This window comes from Natrix helvetica, assembly GCF_964273705.1.
Source record: "Natrix helvetica genome assembly, chromosome: 1".
In the NCBI taxonomy this organism is placed as follows: Eukaryota; Metazoa; Chordata; class Lepidosauria; order Squamata; family Natricidae; genus Natrix; species Natrix helvetica.
In genome coordinates, this window is record NC_138548.1 from 310,216,008 (window position 1) to 310,238,758 (window position 22,751).

At 38.4% G+C, this 22,751-nt stretch overlaps 2 protein-coding genes across 4 annotated transcripts in view; both read right to left on the reverse strand.

Annotated features, from left to right (window-relative positions):
* ARHGEF3 (Rho guanine nucleotide exchange factor 3) overlaps positions 1-1,965 on the reverse strand; it is a 148,898-nt gene extending 146,933 nt beyond the window's left edge. For both annotated transcript variants that reach the window (XM_081939872.1, XM_081939871.1), the window contains exon 1: positions 1,653-1,965. In XM_081939872.1, coding sequence (XP_081795998.1) covers positions 1,653-1,687 — 35 coding nt within the window. In that variant the 5' untranslated portion in view covers positions 1,688-1,965. The remainder of the gene's footprint in view (positions 1-1,652) is intronic.
* Positions 1,966-13,175: 11,210 nt separating this feature from the next.
* The window catches only part of IL17RD (interleukin 17 receptor D), a 78,347-nt gene continuing 68,771 nt past the window's right edge, over positions 13,176-22,751 (reverse strand). Inside the window, exons 9-13 of one of the 2 annotated variants that reach the window (XM_081938340.1) lie at positions 21,470-21,524; positions 20,260-20,370; positions 19,288-19,451; positions 16,341-17,280; positions 13,176-15,251 (exon numbers count right to left, since the gene is read on the reverse strand). In XM_081938340.1, coding sequence (XP_081794466.1) covers positions 15,136-15,251; positions 16,341-17,280; positions 19,288-19,451; positions 20,260-20,370; positions 21,470-21,524 — 1,386 coding nt within the window. In that variant the 3' untranslated portion in view covers positions 13,176-15,135. Of the gene's footprint in view, positions 15,252-16,340; positions 17,281-19,287; positions 19,473-20,259; positions 20,371-21,469; positions 21,525-22,751 lie in introns of both variants that reach the window. The other variant, XM_081938339.1, reaches the window with a different exon arrangement.

The window sequence follows — 22,751 nt, forward strand, 5'->3', positions numbered from 1 at the left end:
TTTAATGTCTGAAGGAGGCCAATAGTTACAGAGAGTGCAATTGTTATAAAAGATGAATGGAACTACATTACACACATTGGTACGAACAGGATTTTTTTGAGTTGGAATTTACTTTTTTTAAGGCTGAATTAAGCCTACATACTTTTAGTTGGGAGTTCTCCTGGCTTACAGAGATCAATACTGAAATAAAGATCACATTTTTTGGCAGAGGTTTCAGTTTGCACTCCAGCAAGGCTTCCTCAACTCAGCAGCACAGAAGTGAAGGCTGTTTTGCAATATTTATAGTATCTGTGGAATTTGAATTCTTTGGGGTTAATAACTGCAGACTTCTTGGAAAGTACTGGCTTGATTGCTGGTTGGGAGTGGTGTAGGTTCTATTCTTATTAAGTCTTATTTCATCTTAAAAGGATGGGAGATCATTTTAGCATTGCACCAAGCTGACAGCTTGCGATGGTACAATTTAAGAGGACTCCCGGGTCTTCAGTTGTGGGACTGCATGTCTATTCTTGTTATGGATAGGTATCTAGGTAGATGCTAGAGAGAGTACAATTCCAAGAGTTTTTGAGGCTAGCCACCCAATTCACAAGACTGTGTTCATATAAATTCTATGCTACTGCCATTTTCAGCATGTTATAGTTATCAAGATAGCTAGTATCATTCTGATTTAAAAGATATATAAAGCAATTGTGGTTATGAAGTATCTTGTTAAAGGAGGGATTTGCGGTTCTCTGGAACCTGCTTAACTCCCAACACAGTCAGTGGTGAAGGATGCTGGAAGTTGTAGTTCATCAACCCCTGGAAAACTAAGGACTTTTGAGTATTGGTAGAACATGTAATAGGAACAGACGGCTACAACCTGTACAAAAGTATAACGTGTAAAGATTTCTTAAGCAAGCCGGTATTTTTTTTTCCTGTACGTGTTTTGTTCTTTTCAAAGAAAGGCTGCAAGAATAAACAAGATAAACCGGTAGGAGTATCTGTGCGCCTTTTAAATTTTCTCAGAGGGCCTCCCGAGGCAGCGGTAACTTTTATCGGTTGCATGTAAATACTTTTTGGGTTTAATCGTTCTACAAAGATAAGTCTCCAAGCACTTGCTGCTTCTCCGTCCAAGGGATTTCTTTTTTTTACTGCAGTGTGTAAGCGGCTCCGCTTCTGCAACTAGAAAACGGCCGGGATTATCCATTTCGAGGCCGGTTAAGGATTGAGCTCAGGAGCATGTGAGCGTCTCCCCGAGACTCAGACTGTGCTGAGTAGGAAGAAGCACAACGGCACAACAAATTCAAGAGAGGGGGGGCACCATCAACCCTCACCCTTCCCTTTCCCCCCAACTCACCCTTCTCCCCCCTCCCCCCGCAAAAAAGGCATCCTGGTCTGAGCTCAGGGGAATTTCTCAAACTTTCCAAGTTCGGCGTATGGTTGCGGGGGGGGGGGGGGATTCTGAGAGCGCAACTCCGCCTCTTGTAGGGACACAAACCGACTCGGGTTTTCTAATGGTTGCTTCTCGGTCTCCAGGAGCCTGGGGCGAGAATCTCCTTTGACAGGCGGCAGTTGAGTCCCCGCCCCGGCCCCAACGAAACACTTCCCTCCCTCTCCCACCCCCCACTCACCCTCCAGGTCTTCCCCAGCGACCCTCCTTGGCGCGGAAGCCTCACCTGGTGTTTTGGGGCTCTTCCTCGCCCCCCTGCATGGGATCCCCAGAGCTGCTGGCTAAGGGCAGCAGGGCTCCCTCCTGGACGATCGCGCAGGCACCTGGCAGCTAGACGCGGGTGGGGGGACTCGGGGCGTGACGTGGGTTCCACACTCCCCCTTCCCCACGGAGAACTTTTTCGCTTATGGTTCGGCGAGAGGCTCCTCTCAAAAGCAGCTCTCTCGCAGCCCGGCATCAGCGCGCGCACGCCCACACAACACCCACACACGCACACTCACCACCATCCCCACAGCGCCAGAATAACAGGAATAATAGTTTTTCTCCCCCCCACGCCCGCCACTAGCCTTGCGGTTGGGACTTGTCTCCCCGCCCCCTTGGCTCGGCTTCCCTGCAACTGACACCCGCCTCACACTTTTGAAAGAGCGAGAACGGCCCGAGGAGTCGTTGAAGCGCGCCCCGTTAGAGCGCGCGCGGCGGTGGGGGGGGGGGGGAGGCGTATTATGATCGCAGCCACGTGAGCCTTTTTGATAGCGGGGAGGCTTTTAACTCCCGAGAATCGGGCTTCCCGGGCAAAAACAACAACAACCCCAACTCGTTTATTTACATCTGTGGGTGGCCTGGAATCGTTTGCAAAAGCGCTTCGCCCGCGCCAGTTCCTCCCCCCCTCTCTTTGGCCCGGTTCTTCGTATCGTTCGCTTCCTCGTTGTGATTTCGTTTCGTGTCATCCGCCCTTTTTATTTTATTTTGTTTAGAGGGATTATTCAGAAGGAGTTCCCTCTTGGAAGAAGTATATGTGGTTTATTACGCGTCGAGGTTTTAGTTTCTGAGGAGGGGTGTTTCTAAAACCAATGGCGGAAATCCCGCCGTCGAGTCTCAAGAGACTGTCTTCCTATCCCGGAATGTAAAAGCCTGTGATTCACCGGCAAAGAAAATTAATGTTACATTATTCTTGCTAATGGAGTAATTTTTATGTAATGTGACAGATCTCGAATTTTTTTTTAAAGGTTCCGCCTCCAGTAGTTTACCCCACTGAGTCTACAGATTGCACGATGCATTGTTTAAACATGTTTTGTTGAATAAGCCACAAAGATTACTTTGCCAGTCGAGCCAAAACTAAGCAAAGCACATTAAGCCCTATTATTTATGAACCCAACTAGTTTGCTGTATAGTTAGTGTTATCCTCTCTTATAATACAGTCCTTGTATAGCAGAAACGAATATGCTGGTGCTGGCTCATTCACTTAGTCCCTGTGCTTAGAAATGGAATAAGTAACATTGGATCTAGCAACATTTCTCCTTATATTGAAGCATGTTATGGATTTACTTTTTTTCCCCTCTGGCAGGCAGGTGTGCTTCAAAGCAAATGCTGGCCTCCAGCCATTGATATACTTAGTTTATAATTGCCACAAGAATCCTTTCAGATACCCAAAGACAAAAAAAATCTGATTACAGTAGTCTGCGCAACTCTCTTTTACCCGTTTTGGCGCCTTTTGCAGGTCACATCTAGAGCAGCTGCCATTCTTGTCATGCTGTAATTTAGGACTTTGGGTCACAGTTTTCAATTTCTGCCAAAAAAAAAAAGTGCTTACTGTTGGCAAAGTACATATCCGAAACTGACTTGGTTCCAAGCAGTCAGATGATGACATATTCACATTCTCTATTCAGATCAGGTAGGCACAGCCAGCCTGTAAGAGACATCTGGATAATCATCCCTTGTTTTGGATCTTTTGAGGTTGTTGACTTTTTAAAAAAGGAAGAAAGGGTGGGAGAGGCAGTACTGCAGCTTGAGGATATCGGGATTTTGGTGAGTAACTGTAAAAGGGAAAGCAGAGTGACCAGGTGGGGAGATTAGGACTGGCACTGAGCCCTGAAGTGACCTGAGATAAGGCAGAATAAAGTAAATACAGTAGAATGGCAAGGATGGCAAACAGGTAAAAGGAAAGAATTAGAAAGACCAAGAGCACGAACTGATACAGATAGTCCTCACCTTATTTGTTTAGCAATTGTTTAAATTTACAATGGCACTGAAAAAATGAGTGATTTCTAACCGTCGTCACTTAACTCGCAATATATCCATAGTTACACAAACAAAATTTGTATGCTTGGCAACCAGCATGTATTTACGATGGTTGCAGCATCTCAGGGTGGCATGATTGCCATTTATGATATTTAAATTGTTTTATGACTATAAGCAATACAATATTTGAGTATCCGGCTCTTTAGAATATGATAGTCTGTTCATTCACTCAGCCAGAGAGATTGGCCTTCCTCTTTCCATTGATGGCTCTTTTTTAAAAATGAAAATAATTTCTTCAACTTTTGGCAGCCAGAAACCAAGTCTGAAATGGTAAGTCCTGCAACAAAAAGGCTAAAATGATTGTTGAGGGGTATGCAGGTAGTTATAAAACCCTTATTTTGCAGACAATAAGGAAACTATAACCGAGAAGCTCCATAAAGAAGCGAGTTTGTAGTTGGAGAGCACTGAGCTGTTCCTCTGACTTTACCAACACCACACAACAACAGCAGAGAATACATGTGGTCCTCGACTTATAACCACAATCTGGACCAGAATTTCCATTGCTAAGCGAGGCAGTTGTTAGGTGAATTGTGCCTTATTTTAAGATCTTTCTGCCATGATGGTTAAATTAATGACTGCAGTTGCTAAGTGAATCAAGAAACTGAACAGTCTCTCCAGCTGAGTGAATGAACAGACTTCTCATATTCTAGAGAGCCAGCTATTCAAATATTGTATTGCTTATAGTCGTAAAACAATTTAAATATTGTTTTGGTTAAAAACAGCAAGAGAAACCCACATATAGCCTCTTAAATAAAATTTATTTTAACATAAATGTATCCACATAAAAATACCATGTCAATATATATTAATATATTAATATTAAATAATTAATAAATAATATCAATACATGCATAATTGCTATGTGCAGTAAATGTGTTATTCTGAAATTCACCGTGGTTTTTTCTTAATTCTCACTCAGCATTTTGGCATGTTTGCAAATATTTTAATGAAGGGTAACTATCTTCCTTCTTTTATGATTCATGATGAATGTTTATTGAAACATTCACAAACACTCAATAAATTATTATATGCTAAGCTTCACTTTTTGGGAAGTACAGTATAACTTCTTTTAGTAGTCCTTATTTTTACATTATATGTGGAGCTGAAGAAGTTTCTTGGATGAGAAGCTAAACGTCTTCAAAAAGAAATAAGAAGTGCAGTTGCCTCTTGAAAAAGCACCTTTGGGACAACAATAACCTGGATGACTGAGAATCTCCAGGCATTTAACTATGTTCCAGAGCTGAAAAAGCTTTTTGGATGAGAAGCGAAACGTCTTCAGAGAAAACAGGAAAGTCCAGTTGCCTCGTGAAAAAGTACCTTTGGGATAGCTTTATGTTTCTTTAAAATGTTATTTTATGTTTTGCAGTAGTTCTTTAAAAGTATTTTTTTTTTAAAAGTAGTTTTTTTAAAAAAAAGTAGTTAAAAAAAAACTACTTGTAAGATTTAAGGAATATTACTGAAAAACTTTCAGCCCAAACTTCATAGTCCATTAATATTTTAAGAGATCATTAAAATATGATTGTGGAATTGCAATAAAATGGTATCTAATGAGTTCTGATTTATGTTGGTATAGTAGATAAAGGCGCTGTACTAGAAACCAGGAGACCTGGATATAATCCTGCTTTAGGCATGAAACTAGCTGTGCTTTTGAATCTTGGCCCTTACAAGGCAGTGACAAACCATTTCTGAAAATCTTGCCAAAAAAACTCTTATGAACTTATTAATGTAATTGCCAGGAGTTAAGATTGATTGAAAGACACAAATGTAGTGCAAGTATAAAGGAAATGGAGCTTAATGCTAACTTCAACATATTTCCATTCTGTACTGCAAAATTGCAACCTGAATATTACAATAGAAGTGGAATAGAAAGATCAGTGCTCCCCCTCCCTCTCTCCCGTGTTATATTGTGATTTCCTTCCTTTTTGAATGGCTAGTGCCAATGTGGGATGCTGTGAGGTTTGGAATAGCTCCTAGCTATTCAACAACCACATAAAACTACAAGTGAGGTCATTTGTTGACATGAGAAAGGTGTCCAATATAGCAATAGAAATAGCACTTAGACTTATATACATACGGCTTTACAACACTCTCTAGTCTAGTTTAGTTTACAGAGTCAGCATATTGCCCCCAACAATTGGTTCCTCATTTTACTGACTTCAGAAGGATAGAAGGCTTGAGCCGGTCAGGATAGGAGGACTCAAACTCCTAGCAATGTGAGCAGAGTTAGCGTACAATATTGAATTGTCACCTAGTTGACATATCTGCTCTAGACCAAACCGGTGAAAAGAAGAAGCTCCTGACCCAAGCCTTGAGCCTTTAGGATTGGGATAATGACCACTCAAGACATCTATATAGCTGTCCATATAATTATCCATAACTCTGAATGGCTCACAGCAATAGTGAGGAGAGCAATTAAAAATATATATATTATCCCAACTTCCCCAACTCCTGATGTCCTAAATGAACTCCCCAGATCATAAAAATATTAGACCACTCCACAAAAGATAAAAAATTACTGTCACTGGACTCCAGCCTCATCTTCATAATAGTTGATTTACAGATTTTGAAACCAAGTACGTTTCTTCTAGAGCTCTGGATGAGGTTTTGCTCCTCCAAATGGAACTGGTTCACAAAGTGGGTGTTCTCAATTTGGAAGCTATGGTCAGCAATGCCATTGCACAACTACATCTTGTATCCTTTTTTGGAGCAAGAGGCATTGCACACAATCATGTCATTCAGGGGTGAAATTCACTTACCTTCCCTACTGGCTCGCAAATGTGCGCACGCCAAACTGGGAAATGACGACGTCTGGATGGGTGGGCGGAGTCTCCCACCACTGGCGCTATCACCTCGCTGAGCCTCCCACCACCGGCGTTACCAGCTCAGGCAAGGCTGATAGAGGCAGCTGAATTTCACCACTGATGTCATTTTGTGATTAGTCTATTGCAATTCATTCTACATGGGGCTGCCCTTGAAGACTATTTGGAAGCTTAGACTGATATAGCAGTGGAAACCCAGGAAGTTATGACTGCATTTAAATTCACCCATATGAAAGTTTTTTCTCAGAGTTAATTTATTCCATATACAGTATTCACTAAAATTATTATAAACTAAAGTCCCTTGCATTTAATTAGAAACAGAAGAAGCTTCTAGATATTAAATTTTCATTGTATGTTGTTTTATTTCAAACAATTTCAATTTATTAGCAATTATGTTTTGTAGTAACAGCTGTAAAGAGATTTTATCCCAAGGACGTAATAACAATGGATAAAGTACACAATTTTTATTGTTGCTCTTGTTGTGAAGCTAATGTTTGAAGAAATACAGGCTTACAAAAACAATTTAGCATAAAAACATAAGCAATTCAAAATTATTTTATGACTTTTATTCTGATGTTAATTTCTAAATTATGCCAACATAAAAATAAATTCACCCTAATATCAGCTATTACCAAAGGCTTAAAGTTTTGTATATAAACATTAAAATAACTACATTTACTTAAGTATTGACCCATGTTGATGTTTCTTACATATTTCAATTTAATTCATACAGGAATTATAAGCATTTAGAAAATATCTCCATATCTGTAAAGTATTAAAAATACACAGTGAATTATGTTACAATATTAAAATTTGTTTGGCATCTAAAACAATACTAAAAAAAATCATAATCTAACCTCTAAAATGTATATTAACATTTTTGGCTTTCAAGAGGCTTTCCTGTTGTCCTAAGGGACAGAAATACTGAACTATAATGGTTTGAATCCAGAGCTTCATTAGAATCTTGTTCAAAGGACGGTCAGTTTTTTCCTGCAACACAGGACAACTATGGCACTGCCTGGTCTACTAAGCAAATAGTGTGAGAGGATGCAGAACAAAAGGAAGTCAACAAAAATTTACTTCAACCTCTTCTTTCAGTGGGGCTAGATTTAAATTCCTTCATGAATGGAAGGGGCCCTTCTATTTGCAAAAGGATATTGGATTACTCCAATCTTCTCAAGACCCCAATATCCAAGAGACACATACCAGACAGATTTTAGACACACTCAAGCTTAGTTTCAGTGTAAGTATGCTGAATCTATGAATCAATGTTATCCAATGTTTTCTGGGCTGCATAGAAATATAATTCATATTTCAATAGATTTCTCAATGGAATTTATCAGATAATCAAAGGAGCACATATTCCATTCAAGTTCGTATAGAACTTGTTCATGACAAATTCTATCCTTTCTCAAAAATTCACCTTGATGATTGAGCCTTTAGTATACCTTCAACTTTGGAAAGGAAAAATAGTAATCGCATTCTAAAGCATATAGAAATATTTTGTATGGCAATTTCATTAAGTTAAAGTAGTTAAGTACTTTTAAGTTAAAAGTAAGCTGGGAATTTCCAGGTCTTTTAAGGAGAAAAATAGCAATAGCCAGTTTCTGTGGTACAAACCCAAGTAAATTATTTCTAAGTAGTACCATCTTATAATGGTACTACCTAAAAAGTTACTTTTTTCATGGGCATGCTAATATATATGAAGAAATGGGTCAAGTGTATACCTACTGCACAAACACAACTGATCGGCAACTGTATCTTTACTAGATTGCCTCTTCTTTTAGTCTAGATCTACTTTATGCCCCCTGTAGACCATTGCTCTAGTTACCACTATTCCTTACTGAACAAATCATGTTTAATTCTGCATACGGTTAGGGTCAGTTTATAAGTAACAATGAAGGGAAGGGAACAGAAAGTCCCACTAAGCCTTCAGGCAGTTTAGCAGCCTAAGATTTTTCCTTTAGATTAAATTCGTTCTGGACTTCTACACCAGACGTGAACACAACATAACTAATTACATCTTGGAAAAAGGAATTAAATCCCTACTTCAAACCAGGGTTTTTTAAGTCTTCATAAAGGAATTGTATGCTTTTCCAATGCTCTAGTTAACTGAAAACATTTCAGCCTATTATTCTTTAAAAATTTAAGGAATTGGACATTTTGAACTAACTACATGACAAGAACTCACTAGCATTCTCATAAACATTTGATTTACCTATTTATCTTGAGTTTTTGAGTTTTACTCAAATATATGAAGCACAATAAGTTCAATATCCACAGTACTCTTTCTTGCAATTAATACCATGTTTTCCCCAAAATAAGACAGGGTCTTATTTTCTTTTGCCCCACGAAATATGGCCTTGGGATATTATAGGGGGAGGGCTTATTGTTTTGGGGTTGCCGGGCAGCTGCTCCCTTGCGAGCGGGCTCCTGAAGAGCCAGGCACAGCCAAGACACGTGGTTCTCTGCCCACTCCCCAGCTCCCGCAGCTTGGCACATTTGGGATACCCCCTAGGTCAGTGCATGTAGCTCTGCCCGGCTGGAGAAGGGGGTTGCGCGAGCACCTGTGCTGCCCCCAGCAAGCATGCCTCCCAGCCTCACCATGCCCTGGCCCAGCACCGCCGCACACCAAACATACTTCTTCTCTGGCTTCCAAACTCCAAAACTCGGCTGCCGAGTCTTCCAGCAGCAGCCACTCTAGGAGTGTACTCTATGGTTGTGGGCTGGTTGCTGGAAGACTCTCTGTCTGGCAGCTGGCCCACAACCATAGAGCGCACTCCTAGAGTGACGGTTGCTGGAAAACTCCACAGCCAAGCTTTGGAGTTCGGAAGCCGGAGAAGAAGTTATGCTTGGAGCGCGGTGGCAGCAGCACCTGGGCCAGGGCATGGTGAGGCTGGGAGGCATGCTTGCTGGGGGCAGAACAGGCACTCACGCAACCCCCCTCTCCAGCCGGGCAAAGCTCCAAGCACTGACCTAGGGGGTATCCCGAATGTGCCAAGCTGCGGGAGCTGGGGAGCGGGCAGAGCACCACGTGGCTTGGCACCTTAGGGATATCCCCTAGGTCAGTGAATCACGCTTTGCCTGGCTAGAGAGGGGGTTTGCCAACCAGCTGCTCATGAGCATGGTCACCTCATGGCTGCTTCGCCCCTGAGGCTGTGCCCAGCTCTTCGGGAGCCCACTCGCAAAGGAGCAGCCACCTGGCAACTCCCCCCTCCAGCCAGGCAAAACACCACTCCCCAACCTAGCGGTACCCCAAAGGCACCAAGCAACGTGAACACCTTTCGCCCCGCCCGGCTCCCAGGGCTTGGCACCTTCGGGATACCGCTAGGTCAGTGAGCGGAGGGGGGGTTGTCCAGGGTTCTTATTTTCGGGGGTGGGCTTATATTTTTGCCCACGTGAAAAATACAGCAAGGCGTTAGTTTCAGGACAGATTGTATTTTCATGGAAATATGGTACAGTCTGGAATTTTTATCTCAGGACTCTGCCTAAACCAATGTTTTTGTCAATCTCAGCAACTTTAAGATGGGTGAATTTCAACTAATAATATTAGTTGGGGAATTCTGGCAGTTGAAGTTCACCTATCTTAAAGTTACTGAGTTTGAGAAATAGTCATTTAAACTATCAACTATGTGCACCTACTTTCTGACCTATTTTTCTAAGATTCTTATTCACACACACATCACCTTATCTTTTTTAATCAGCAAGCTTAAGAGACTTCACTAAATTTTTACTCTATTTTGTAATCTGTTGGTTGGATTTATAGAATGGAGAAAGACTAACTCCTATGTGTTCCCCACAAGAGATTCTGTATGCATGCTTTTGGGGAAAACTTGGATTTATTTATTTTATTTTTTGGCGTTGGGTTAAGAGGGAAAGAGGAGAAATAACAATATAAAAGCAGTTGGTCAGGGAACAGGCCTCTATTCCTCTGCAGCAAAAAAGAATGCCACTTTTTATCCCTTAATTTTAAAGCCATGAAGGGAGATGAAGAGTTCCTTTATTTTTTATAATAAATAACATATAGAAGTTTATTAATTTCTATGCCCATTAGTTCTCTCCAACAAGAAAGTGATAAATGGTGCATTAATATAATTAACTGAAGATTGCTAAAGGTAAAAAGAAAGGATATGATTTATTTTATAAAGATTAAAATAGAGGCGTTATCTCTGGTAATCATTAATAAACTTCATTAACTAGGACAATGGTGTCTTTAAGGATTTGTTTATAGATGACAGAGGAGATATGGGAAGTATAGATACTTTGTTGCACTGTTAGAAAAGATGATAAGTTGTTAAAATTGTTTATACTTGTCATGAAGGGAAAAGTCATTTTTTTATATATTTCTTTTCTTTTTGTTTACTTAATTCTTATTTTTTTAACCCAATAAGAAGTAATTGGTAAATAAGTTTCAATGAATAGTATTAGAACAAATAAGGAATCACAAACTGGCTGTAACCAGGTTTTTTCATTCTCTTGAGTTGGAAATGATTTTGAAAAAGAGAAGAGAGCTCTGAAGATGACAGAAACAAAAACTAATTGCAATATTGTATGCAATATTGAGGCACTTCTTAACTTACAAAACTACTTAAAACATGCAAGTGAAACATAAAAAATAGCCAAAAATATCCCTGAGAAGTACTGCAAATATGACATTAATAAAGGAAACTTACCTATTCTGAGAAAGAGACAGCTGAGAGTAAGTGGAGGGAAGTGCTGATTTAGAAAAGTGGTAATTTTAGTGGTAATCTAATTACCACATTAGGTTAGTTGAAAAATCACTGATATTATTTTAGGATTGCTAATTCCTAAAATTGACAGTATTTTATCAAAATGTATTATGAATATAACTTGATATAACAAAAATCAAGGTATTTGATGACAGTGTGTTAATTAAATAAAATTCAAATTGTGAAGATATGATTGAGTACAAACTCAAAAACCACTGGACACCCAGAATATATAGATGGGCCACTATAGTGGTTATCTATATGGTGCCCTGAGGAAATACTGGATTTCAACTTTCATAACGCTTAGGCAGCATGAGTAAAGCAAGGCCACTTGAGATCCCCAAGGAATACAGTGGGGCAAAAAAGTATTTAGTCAGCCACCAATTGTGCAAGTTCTCCCACTTAAAAAGATGAGAGAGGCCTGTAATTGGCATCATAGGTAGACCTCAACTGTGAGAGACAAAATGTAAAAAAAAAAGACCAAACAATCACATTGGCTGATTTGGAAATAATTTATTTGCAAATTATGCTGGAAAATAAGTATTTGGTCACCTACAAACAAGCAAGATTTCTGGCTCTCACAGACCTGTACCTTCTTCTTTAGGAGGCTCCTCTGTCCTGCACTCATTACCTGTATCAATGGCACCCGTTCGAACTTGTCATCAGTATAAAAGACACCTGTCCACAACACTCCAAACTCCACTATGGTGAAGACCAAAGAGCTGTCAAAGGACACCAGAAACAAAATTGTAGACCTGCACCAGGCTGGGAAGACTGAACCTGCAATAGGCAAGCAGCTTGGTGTGAACAAATCAATTGTGGGAGCAATAATTAGAAAATGGAAGACATACAAGACCACTGATAATCTCCCTCGATCTGGGGCTCCACGCAAGATCTCACCCCGTGGGCTCAAAATGATCCCAAGAACGGTGAGCAAAAATCCCAGGATCACACGGGGGGACCTAGTGAATGACCTGCAGAGAGCTGGGACCAACGTAACAAAGGCTACCATCAGTAACACACTACGCCGCCAGGGACTCAGATCCTGCAGTGCCAGACGTGTCCCCCTGCTTAAGTTAGTCCATGTCCGGGCCCATCTGAAGTTTGCTAGAGAGCATTTGAATGATCCAGAAGAGGATTGGGAGAATGTCATATGGTCAGATGAAACCAAAATAGAACTGTTTGGTAGAAACACAACTCGTCGTGTTTGGAGGAGAGAGAATGCTGAGTTGCATCCAAAGAACACCATACCTACTGTGAAGCACGGGGGTGGCAACATCATGCTTTGGGGCTGTTTTTCTGCAAAGGGACTAGGACGACTGATCCGTGTACAGGACAGAATGAATGGGGCCATGTATTGTGAGATTTTGAGTGCAAACCTCCTTCCATCAGCAAGGGCATTGAAGATGAAACGTGGCTGGGTCTTTTAACATGACAATGATTCCAAACATACTGCCCGGGCAATGAAGGAGTGGCTTCGTAAGAAGGTCCTGGAGTGGCCTAGCCAGTCTCCAGATCTCAACCCCATAGAAAACCTTTGGAGGGAGTTGAAAGTCCGTGTTGCCCAGCGACAGCCCCAAAACATCACTGCTTTAGAGGAGATCTGCATGGAGGAATGGGCCAACATACCAGCAACAGTGTGTGCCAACCTTGTGAAGACTTACAGAAAACGTTTGACCTCTGTCATTGCCAACAAAGGATATATAACGAAATATTGAGATGAACTTTTGATACTGACCAAATACTTATTTTCCAGCATAATTTGCAAATAAATTATTTCCAAATCAGCCAATGTGATTGTTTGGTCTTTTTTTTTTACATTTTGTCTCTCACAGCTGAGGTCTACCTATGATGCCAATTACAGGCCTCTCTCATCTTTTTAAGTGGGAGAACTTGCACAATTGGTGGTTGACTAAATACTTTTTTGCCCCACTGTATAAAAGATACAGGAAGTCTTTCAATGATTAAATTTTCTTTTAGAAAACCCTGATAGGAATTATTTTCTAGTACAAATAGAAAAATATAGCATTTGGGGATGAAACTATGGTTTTAACTGTATCTGTGTCCCTATTTCTAATAGTTATTATTCTGACCATCCATCCTCTCTTTAAACTTTTCAGTATGTTTTTTGCTCTTTGAGGAATTTACCACATATGTTCCTTACTTTAAAAAAAATTATATTATTTTAAGGAAATCCTCCAGAACGTGTTGTATGGGCTTTCAAGTAATCAGGATACACAAGCAACATTTTCAAGCGGTCAGCAAATATACAGAAGGGACAGTGCAAGGTTTAAAAATAGCTCTCATGATTATCGTATATGTATCATTGTTTATGGAAATAATTTTTCCACAAAATTATTTCCCCACATTAAACTATTTAAGAAAGTTAAAATTTCTTTCTGAAATAATTTGATTTAAAAAAAAACAAAGTTTAAAACATGTAGTAAATTTTTTGCTATCAAAAATCACTCAATTAAGCTTAAAAAGTGAGAACAAATTGGGGAAATATTGTAATGCTAATCTACCAGACTTGCCCCTTAATAATGTTATATAACGGCTCAAAAATGCATTATATACATGAAAATGACTACTTACTAACATTGAGGCTTTTAAAAAAAAGCAAATGTATCTACGTATCTTTTAAAATTATTAAACAACCTGGAAAAATGTTAGTGTAAGATAAATGAATTAAGAACAGTATTCTCAACAATGCCTGGACAACAATTTAAAGTAAATATAACTCTGGGGCTAGAGATGGGTTGGTATTTTTCATTAACTTTTCATATAAACAAATACTCAGTTATATATCAATTATTTATATTATTGACCTTGATTTAATTGTTCAACTGAACTTTAATATTTTAGCTTCTAAAGTTAAAAACATTTTTAAAAATGCTTAAACAATGAAATATTAATACTAGCGTGAATGTTAGCAGAACACTAGGAAACCCAACTGAGTTTAAATTTAAACTATTTTCAAATTGGAATGGCAAACTTGCCATTAATATAGGTTTGCTCACAAGTAACATAAGACACAAAACATATTTTTTTAACTTTCTACTTAAATATGCTAGGCTGGATAAGCAAAATTCAAGAACGATTTCTGTTTTAGTAAAGCCTATTTTTATAGGCCTCATCTTTGGTATTTTATCACTGTGAATCCTGCTTTCCAATCTCCAAATATTACTGAACATTACATTATGATGTCCAGTTGCTTCAGCGTTTACAACCAGTAACCTGATAAAATGCACAGAGCATCGGAGGATCAAACATTACTCGTTTCCCGCAGTTAAATAGGCTGTTACAGTAAATTGTAGTCAGTTTCATTATAAACTACTTTCAAATCATAATTTTATAACAATTTAACTGTTAATCAGAATATCAATTTTAGATGGAAAGGAAGCATAGCTAATTATAACCAAGCACTCACAGTGTCTTTCCTCTTGGGTATAATAGAATTAAGCATAGAAAAGGCATAGACTTGTAAAGAGTCACGGCTCACTCTTATAGGATGAAATCATAATTCATCACAGAAGTCAAAGCTTTGGTAATTTCCAAAAACTGTATTTCATATTAGAAAGCAGATAGATTTTAACTCTTCTTAATACAACATCTCCCTTAAATCCAAATCGATAGTGATATCTATCGCTCCAATCTTACAAGTTTTATTATCAAAACAGAAAACTATTTATATAAAAACAAAGTATAAAACAAAATATACTGGCCATGAACTACCCTAGGAAGCAAATCAGGGAAGTGTTTTTTTTCTTCCAAACAAGTGAAATGACTGCAATGATAGAGAGATTAATGTATAAACGGATGCTGTTGATAAAGTGGCAATGCATAACAATCTTTCAATTCATTATAAAGGTGCAATTGCCTGCAGTTCTTCTGTATGGATACAGCAATGAAGTTCTGCTTTACATATTCCAGGCACGAGGGATTTGGTGGCAGCAAGCAAAGGAGGTTCATCTTCTCCTAGGAAGAAAGATGTTGGAAAGATGTCTTGTTAGTTAATTGGTTTATCGCCAAATCAAAGATTTATTTATTCACATTCTAACACTTCTATGCCTATACTCTCAACGGATGAGTTACACCATATATAGTATATTCAACATATACTACCATTTATTTTGTTACATATAAAACAAACCTTAAAACAATATAATAAAAATATCAGCTTCTATTAGCCATGGTGGCGCAGTGGTTAGAATGCAGAATTGCAGGCTAATTCTGCCCATAGCCAGGAGTTCGATCTTGACAAGCTCAAGGTTGATTCAGCCTTCCATCCTTCTGAGGTCAATAAAATGAAGACCCAGATTGTTGGGAGCAATATGCTGATATTGTAAATACTATGTTGTACTATGTGGTATTTCCCAACCCTGCAGCCTAGATTTGGGGAACATCTGATGAACTCTGGATGGGAGGCTAAAACCTGATCAGATCACAGGAACTATTGGAACGAAACAGCTTAGAGAAAGTATTCTTGATGGCATAAATTTTGAGAAACACAAATTTCCTCTTATTGAAAAGCTTTGCCCGCAGGTCACGGAACCATGTTGGATGATGCTGGAGGAATGTCCTGAAGTTATTGAAACAAGGTATATCTATCTAAGCAGAGGAAAATACTTTTCAGATCTAGGGTATACGTCATAACTATTCGTTTTTATTGTTTTAAGAGAGTATTTTCAGTCCTCCCGTATAACAATTATTTTGAAAAATGTACAGATATAAGGGAAATCTCAGAAGTTACAGGATTTTACATACTGTATGCCATTCTGACTTCTCCCTTACAACAATTAAATCTAAGCATAAATCTAATTGAAGCTGACCCACTGCAGTGTTTTATGAGAAGTTGGCTTCCAATTCCCTGTGATTAAGTTAAAGCTACACTGGAAGTGGTCACCATCATCAGAATCAAAAGCAATGGTGGTTTGTCAAAATCTACTGACTTTGGTATTATTCAAGTCTTAACATACAGACTGTAAAACCCATCCACTTTATCATCTTGTAAAATTTAAAATCTTAACATGCATCTCTAGAGTGCAACTCTTTACTACATCTTACCCAGTCCCGATGAGGAAGAAACACTCTCTGTAATGGAAGATGTTTCAGTTTGATCTGTTAAGAGTCCATCCATTAAAGGTAGTGACAGTTCAGATGAAGGAACAGAGGAATCATAAATTCCCGAATCTCGGGGCATGTCTGGCAGATTGGCCGCTTTTACAACATGCAGCAATGGCTGAAGAATAGAGCTAGTATTCTGAATGTCCTGAGATTCTCTATCCAGCCCAAGATTCAAATGCTGGGTCACACAAAGGGAGTCTGAATGCAAAGGAGGAACAACATTTGCATCTACTTTTAGATAAAAATCTCCATCAGTCACTTGTTTATTAACTAAGTCATTTAATACCAAGCCAGAGTCAAAAGTTTCTATCACTGGATCCGGACAACGTAAAGGTGTTGGGAAGAAAGACGCAAACTGCTTCTCAAACCAGTCAGGCTCCTGGTCAATATACTGATGCATGTTACAAATGGCAACGTAGAGCGATCGTCCAGACTTACTCCTGAAATAATTTCTTTTGCTAATATGTACAGGATACAATTCTGAATCATGAAAGCTAAGATCTTTGGATTTTAAATGAGCATAAAGCTGAGGCAGGTTATCCATAAGCTTGTACTTTGTGGTTAAATCTAGTACTCCAGGAATGTCACCTTCACAGGAATAATCAAAGTAAACAGCAATGAACTTGCAGAGGTCACGTGAATTTTGCCTTGCATGACGTAGCTGTTCTGCTATGGTAGCTATGGCAACCAGAAAGAGTTCTCCTTTCCCAGTATCTTTGTCCCTGGATCTCTTGTGCTTCCAGCTCCTTTTCTCCACAAAATATTTCATTCCTTTTGAACATACAACGATAATATATTGGGATTCATTGATTTTCCGGTGAAGCCACTCTTTCTGACCTTCTTTAGAATTTTTCAGATCTTCCCATAAATCTAAAGAAACCTAGGAAAGAAGATTATAGCCTTTGTATAATGCTTTGACTTTCAACACCCAGCCTATTTCATGAATGTGCATTTATGGACTGGCATTTATTACAGGAATGTTTAAGTGAGCACTTACTTGGGAGACTATTTTTAAAAAAGCAGAATGTATGTGTGTTTGGATGCATAATAATACACACATACACACACACACACACACACATACACACTATAGAGACAATGCACATTACATATATGCAGAGGGAGGGAGGAGGGAGGAAGAGAGAGAGAGAGATGAGTTGGAATTACAAATTAAAGGTGACATCCACATAATAGCTGATGGGGAATTCTCTTGGTGCTTGATAATATGAATTGTGCTCTGGGACAGCCAGAGTAATATAGCAGTCAAGAACTGGAGTGACTCTGGATCACATTTTCATTCAACTGTGGACTTCATCAGGAGCTTTAAGCCAATCATGCTACCTCACTCAAAACTTACAGTGCTGTTGGTCTGAGGTTAAAGTAAGGGGTCACCTTCATATATCCCATGCTCCCACATAAAACCCATATGATGTATGCCAAATATCTTTTGAAGCTACTATATATGTTACAGGATCTGAGGGGTCCTTGGCGCTCTTTGAGCTTGGCTGTTTTCTTGCAAATGTTCCCTTACTCAAACTATGTAACACCATAAATGCTAGTAGGGAGTGGGGTTTGCTCTCAATTGATATTCTGGTGGCTTGTCTTGTCAGGGGATCCATATGGGTTCTTATAGTATGAAGAAACTCGTAATAGATAAAGAAACTCTTTTGTTAAAATCACAGAATCATAAGATTACATATGAATAATAATGTTACCTATTTATAGTTAGGCTACCTATACATAAAGAGAGTGATAAGTTAAGAGTGTATCAAATTAAAATAGATTGTAAAGAAGACAAAACTAGTTCTTAAAGCACAATTTAAATGAAATACTTGGCAAGATAACTGCCTGTTAATCACCCCAAAATAATATAATTACAAGGTTTGTAATTGTTTTTTTAATCAACTAAACAAAATTTCCCACTAATTTTTGAGTCTTCAGAATTGCTTTTGGATTTTGTGTGTGTATATATAAATGTGTATATTATATATAATATACATACATCCAAAGTTATGTCTATAATTTATTCTGACACTAGAACAGTTTTCTCCACTCTTGAACATTCTAGCAGTACTTAGTTCTTATCATCATCATCATCATCATCATCGTCATTATTATTTCCAGCTAGCACAGCAAACTAATTTGTGGAGTTAAAAGCCCATAAAGAAAGATTGGATTAGGATTATTTGTAATAGTTTTATTATTAATGACATGAGCAAAAGATAAATATAATCATGCAAGAAATTTCAATGATATGTTCAGTAGTTCTAAGCTAAATTTCCATATTTTCTAAATGCAAAGAGCTCTAACAATGAGGCAGTCTTTCAAATTTATATCCATTTCTAGTATGTTACTAATTTATGAAGTGCTTTATCAGCAAAAATATGTTTCACATTTGTACAAGGCTTCTCATACATAAATGGATCTGCATGAGGTGGAAGGTTTTGCATTTTCTTCTGTATTAAGGATGGCTGGCTGGAGCTGTCCCCCATACTGAAGTGAACTTTTAAAAGAAGCTCCAAATAAACTGATGGAAAGAGGGATGTGCTAACCTACAGTGCCAGAATCAAGATGTTTGAAAAACCCAGCTGAGCTTTTATGCTTTTATTCTAAAGGCCATACTAGAATATGCTCATTTTTTTCTAGAATATTTAGGCACATCCTTGTTGCAAACATCTATCTGAAAAGTAACTAATCCAAACAAAATAAGCAATACTCAAAGCTGACCAGTAGAGGTCAGACATGCAATAAACATCCTCAGACAAAAAGGAAAAAGTAAATTTGAATGTTAAGATTTCTATTCATTTCAATTCAATTAATGCCTTAAAGAAATGTGTTTAATATAGCATAAAGAAGACTTCAATAAAATGCAAGCGGGCCAATTTACCTCGCAACCACAAAAGTCCTGAAGGAAAAAGGCAAAACACTGGATGACATTAATGTGCTTCTGGCAGTCTTTATTGGAATAGCAGAGGAAGACTTTGGGCCGAGGCTGCTGCCTTTCCACATGGAGAGATGCAGAGTAGGTAGAAGATTCAGAACTCTCCTCATCTAAATGGGAATAGATATTTTCTAAATTGAAACAAAAAAATTAACAGTGAAGCATTTTACTATCTACACATAGAGAAGAACTGCATTACTTTCCCCTTTCAGCTTGGAAGGTTCAATCTTGGTTTTTTCCCTCTCCTAATTCCAAAAACAGTCTGGTTTCCTCATTCTACGTACATTGACCTGAGGGTTTGTTTGTTTTTTTCATCTAGGTGAGGCTACATGGTAGATCTTGTGTGTCAAATATGGACTATGATGTCCTCTATAGCTTCATCTTTTCAGAAATACAATCCCTACTCAGTGCAAGTATAGGGCTCCTTCAAAACATTAAAATAAACATTGAGGCATAAGGCTCTAAAATGCATTTATCTGCAAGCACAAATCTGTAATGCCAAAGGAATTTCAGCTTCTTTCAGGACTCAATAGAACGTGAGCCTGCAAACAGACCCCCCCCCCAAAAAAAAGCTGATCACCCAGATGCTGCACTGCAAACACCTGATTCTCTAGGATATTTCAGATTAATTCTATCAGTCAAAAGACAAGGTAAACTGCAGGCCCCTAGCTGATCACAGCAATGCCACTGCTTGCTTGCTTGCTTGCTGAATGACAATATTCTGATCTCAAGTTGTGGCTGCATTTTGCTAAAGAGAAGCAAGTTACCCCCGTTACCAACATGGAAATTCCAGAACAAACACGGTTGGAGAAGATGATTTCTGGTAAGGGCATCCAGCTTTTTACCAAATTAATTTTCCCATGACTAGTTTTTTAAGGGACTTCCACCCCTCAGGTCATTTAGAAGCAAAATGCCTACCTTGTTGCTTTTTGCGACACATCACTGTAAAAAGTGTTGCAAATGCAGAGATGACAACCAAGGGTACCGTAATGGCTACTGCTCTTATTGGACCTGCCCATGGGGAATGCACTTGAAGAAAGGTGGAAGAGAAATACCTAAGTTAGTTTTTCTTAAGCTGAGGTACTAGATCCATTGCATCTTCCCACTGTTGAAACATGCAAGGCAAATTAATTTTAATTAAATTACACTTTGTGATACTACTCCACTAAATAGTATGAACTAAGGCCTTCTGAGATGAATTTCCAATAGCCACAGGCTTTGGCTGAAGCCTTAACTATATAGTTCAGCACAGATCTGTGGAAGTTGCTCCCTCTTGAGGAGGCAAACAATTACGTTGGCTGTGAAAAGGCCACTATCCATTACTTTGGGGAAAGGCTTTTCATTTTTTATTGCCTTCATTTTTATGATGTTATACTTTAATTTAAAAACAAAGCGGTGAGAGCCTGTGACATGTATGATAGTACAAGAAAGTCAAATAAGTATAGAGTTACACAAAACAACAGAGATTCTCCATTTCTGTATAATTTGAATGTCAGAGAGGCTGTGGCAAAGGCTCGCCATCCCGGAGTGCTAATTCTGTCCAACTTTCCTTCATATTTTTTAAATGAAATAAAATAAAATTATCAAATTCAGTCTAAGAAAGTTCACATGCATCACTCATCCACCTTCAGAATTGATTAGCACTGTTTTGCCAATGCAGAACATTCATTATACGGGAAAGAATCAGTAATAAGAGCTGAAAGAATGACCAGATGAAATCTGAACAAGCTCTCATCTCTACTGCTATGGAATCAGTCAATTTTAAACTGTAGGCTTAAGGTAACAGTGTCCTCTAAACACTTTTTTAACATGCATATATTCTACCTTGTTTCCCCGAAAATAAGGCAGGGTCTTATTTTCTTTTGACTCCCGAAATAAGCACTTGACCTTATTTTTGGGGAGGTCTTATTATTTTTGAGGTGCAGGAGGCGGCGAGCGTGGTCACCTCATGGCTGCTGCTGTGTTGCAATATTTTCGGGGGAGGGTCTATTTTACAACATACGCTTAAAAGCCCAATTGGGCTTATTATCTGGGGAGGTCTTATTTTTAGGGAAACAGGGTACTTATAGCTGTCTTATGAAATATTAAGAAATTTTTCATTAAAAAACATTATTAAAGATTTTTATACCTGGCTTTAACACATAGTGCATTGATTTTCTTGTTGTGTTGGTATCATCAACAAGCTTTAGGACGAAGCAAAACAAAAGTAAATCATATGATAGTATTTATTTTAGAAACATGACAAATCACTGTTTAATTCTTAAATTTCAAGAACAAAGTGAATTTTTCACTAAAAGATAGGCTAATTTACCAAATGAATTGTCCTGTAATAACTAGCCTCTGCTTGATTTAACACTGTGGTACTGATTACACAGAAGACAATCAAAACTGTATGTATGGGAACTTGTCCAAATTTGATTCAGAAAGAATAGTTTCAAAATATCCATGTATTGTAGTTGGCATTTTCAATAAAGTAAGAAGAAAAATATAGTTTGGAGACAAAACAATAATTGTCCAAAATTATTACAATAATACAATAGTAGAGTTGGAAGGGTGGCTCTTAAGGGTATTGGATTTAGGGTGGCTCTTAAGAAATGAACAGGCCACTACATCTTTCAAGGCTAAGGGGATCACCATCTCGCTCCAAGAAGCCATACCATTGCATGAATCCAAATGCAAGTCATCTTCCAAGAAGCATTTGCCTACATAGGCAGCCTAATACCCAGTTTGGAAAAAGCTGTCAACTTCACTGGAAGTCATGGACGTCACTCGGCCCAATAACCCACAAGACTGAACTTCAGGCACAAGGCAACTAGACTTGCCCAGTTGGAGTCTAGTTTCTCGTGGATCCAAATTTTATATTACCGTCTATCCATTTGAACAACCAACCATCCAGTTTCCAATTTTCCAGCAATGTCATGTATGTACAAAACAGCAGTGCAAACAAGAGTTCAATTAAAAATTTACTTCAGTTCTGAAGAAGGATCAAGAATAGCTGATTTTGCCATTTCATTTTAATGATATTGGTGCTTTTTTAAAAATTAAAAGTTATTCTATGTTTCAAGAATTTGGCAAGGCTGCCTTTTGCCTCCAGAAAGAAGTCTCTAAAATTCACCAAAGATGAATTAAAATAAAACTATTAATCCTAAATGTGTATAAATGGCCATGATTTGGTGAGATTGTCAGTCTTGAACAAGAAAGCTGAAGTCTACGAGATCCCCTGATAGAGGAGCATTGTAAGATCATGAAATTTAGCACTCCTGCATGATTATTGGTGATTTTTTAATGATGCTTGGGCGAACATCAGACTGTTAATCCCAAAGACTTGAAAAAATTGTATAGACAACATTATTCTATGATGTAATGCAAAACAAAAATAAAATACTAACTACGCTCCTAGTTTCAAAGGA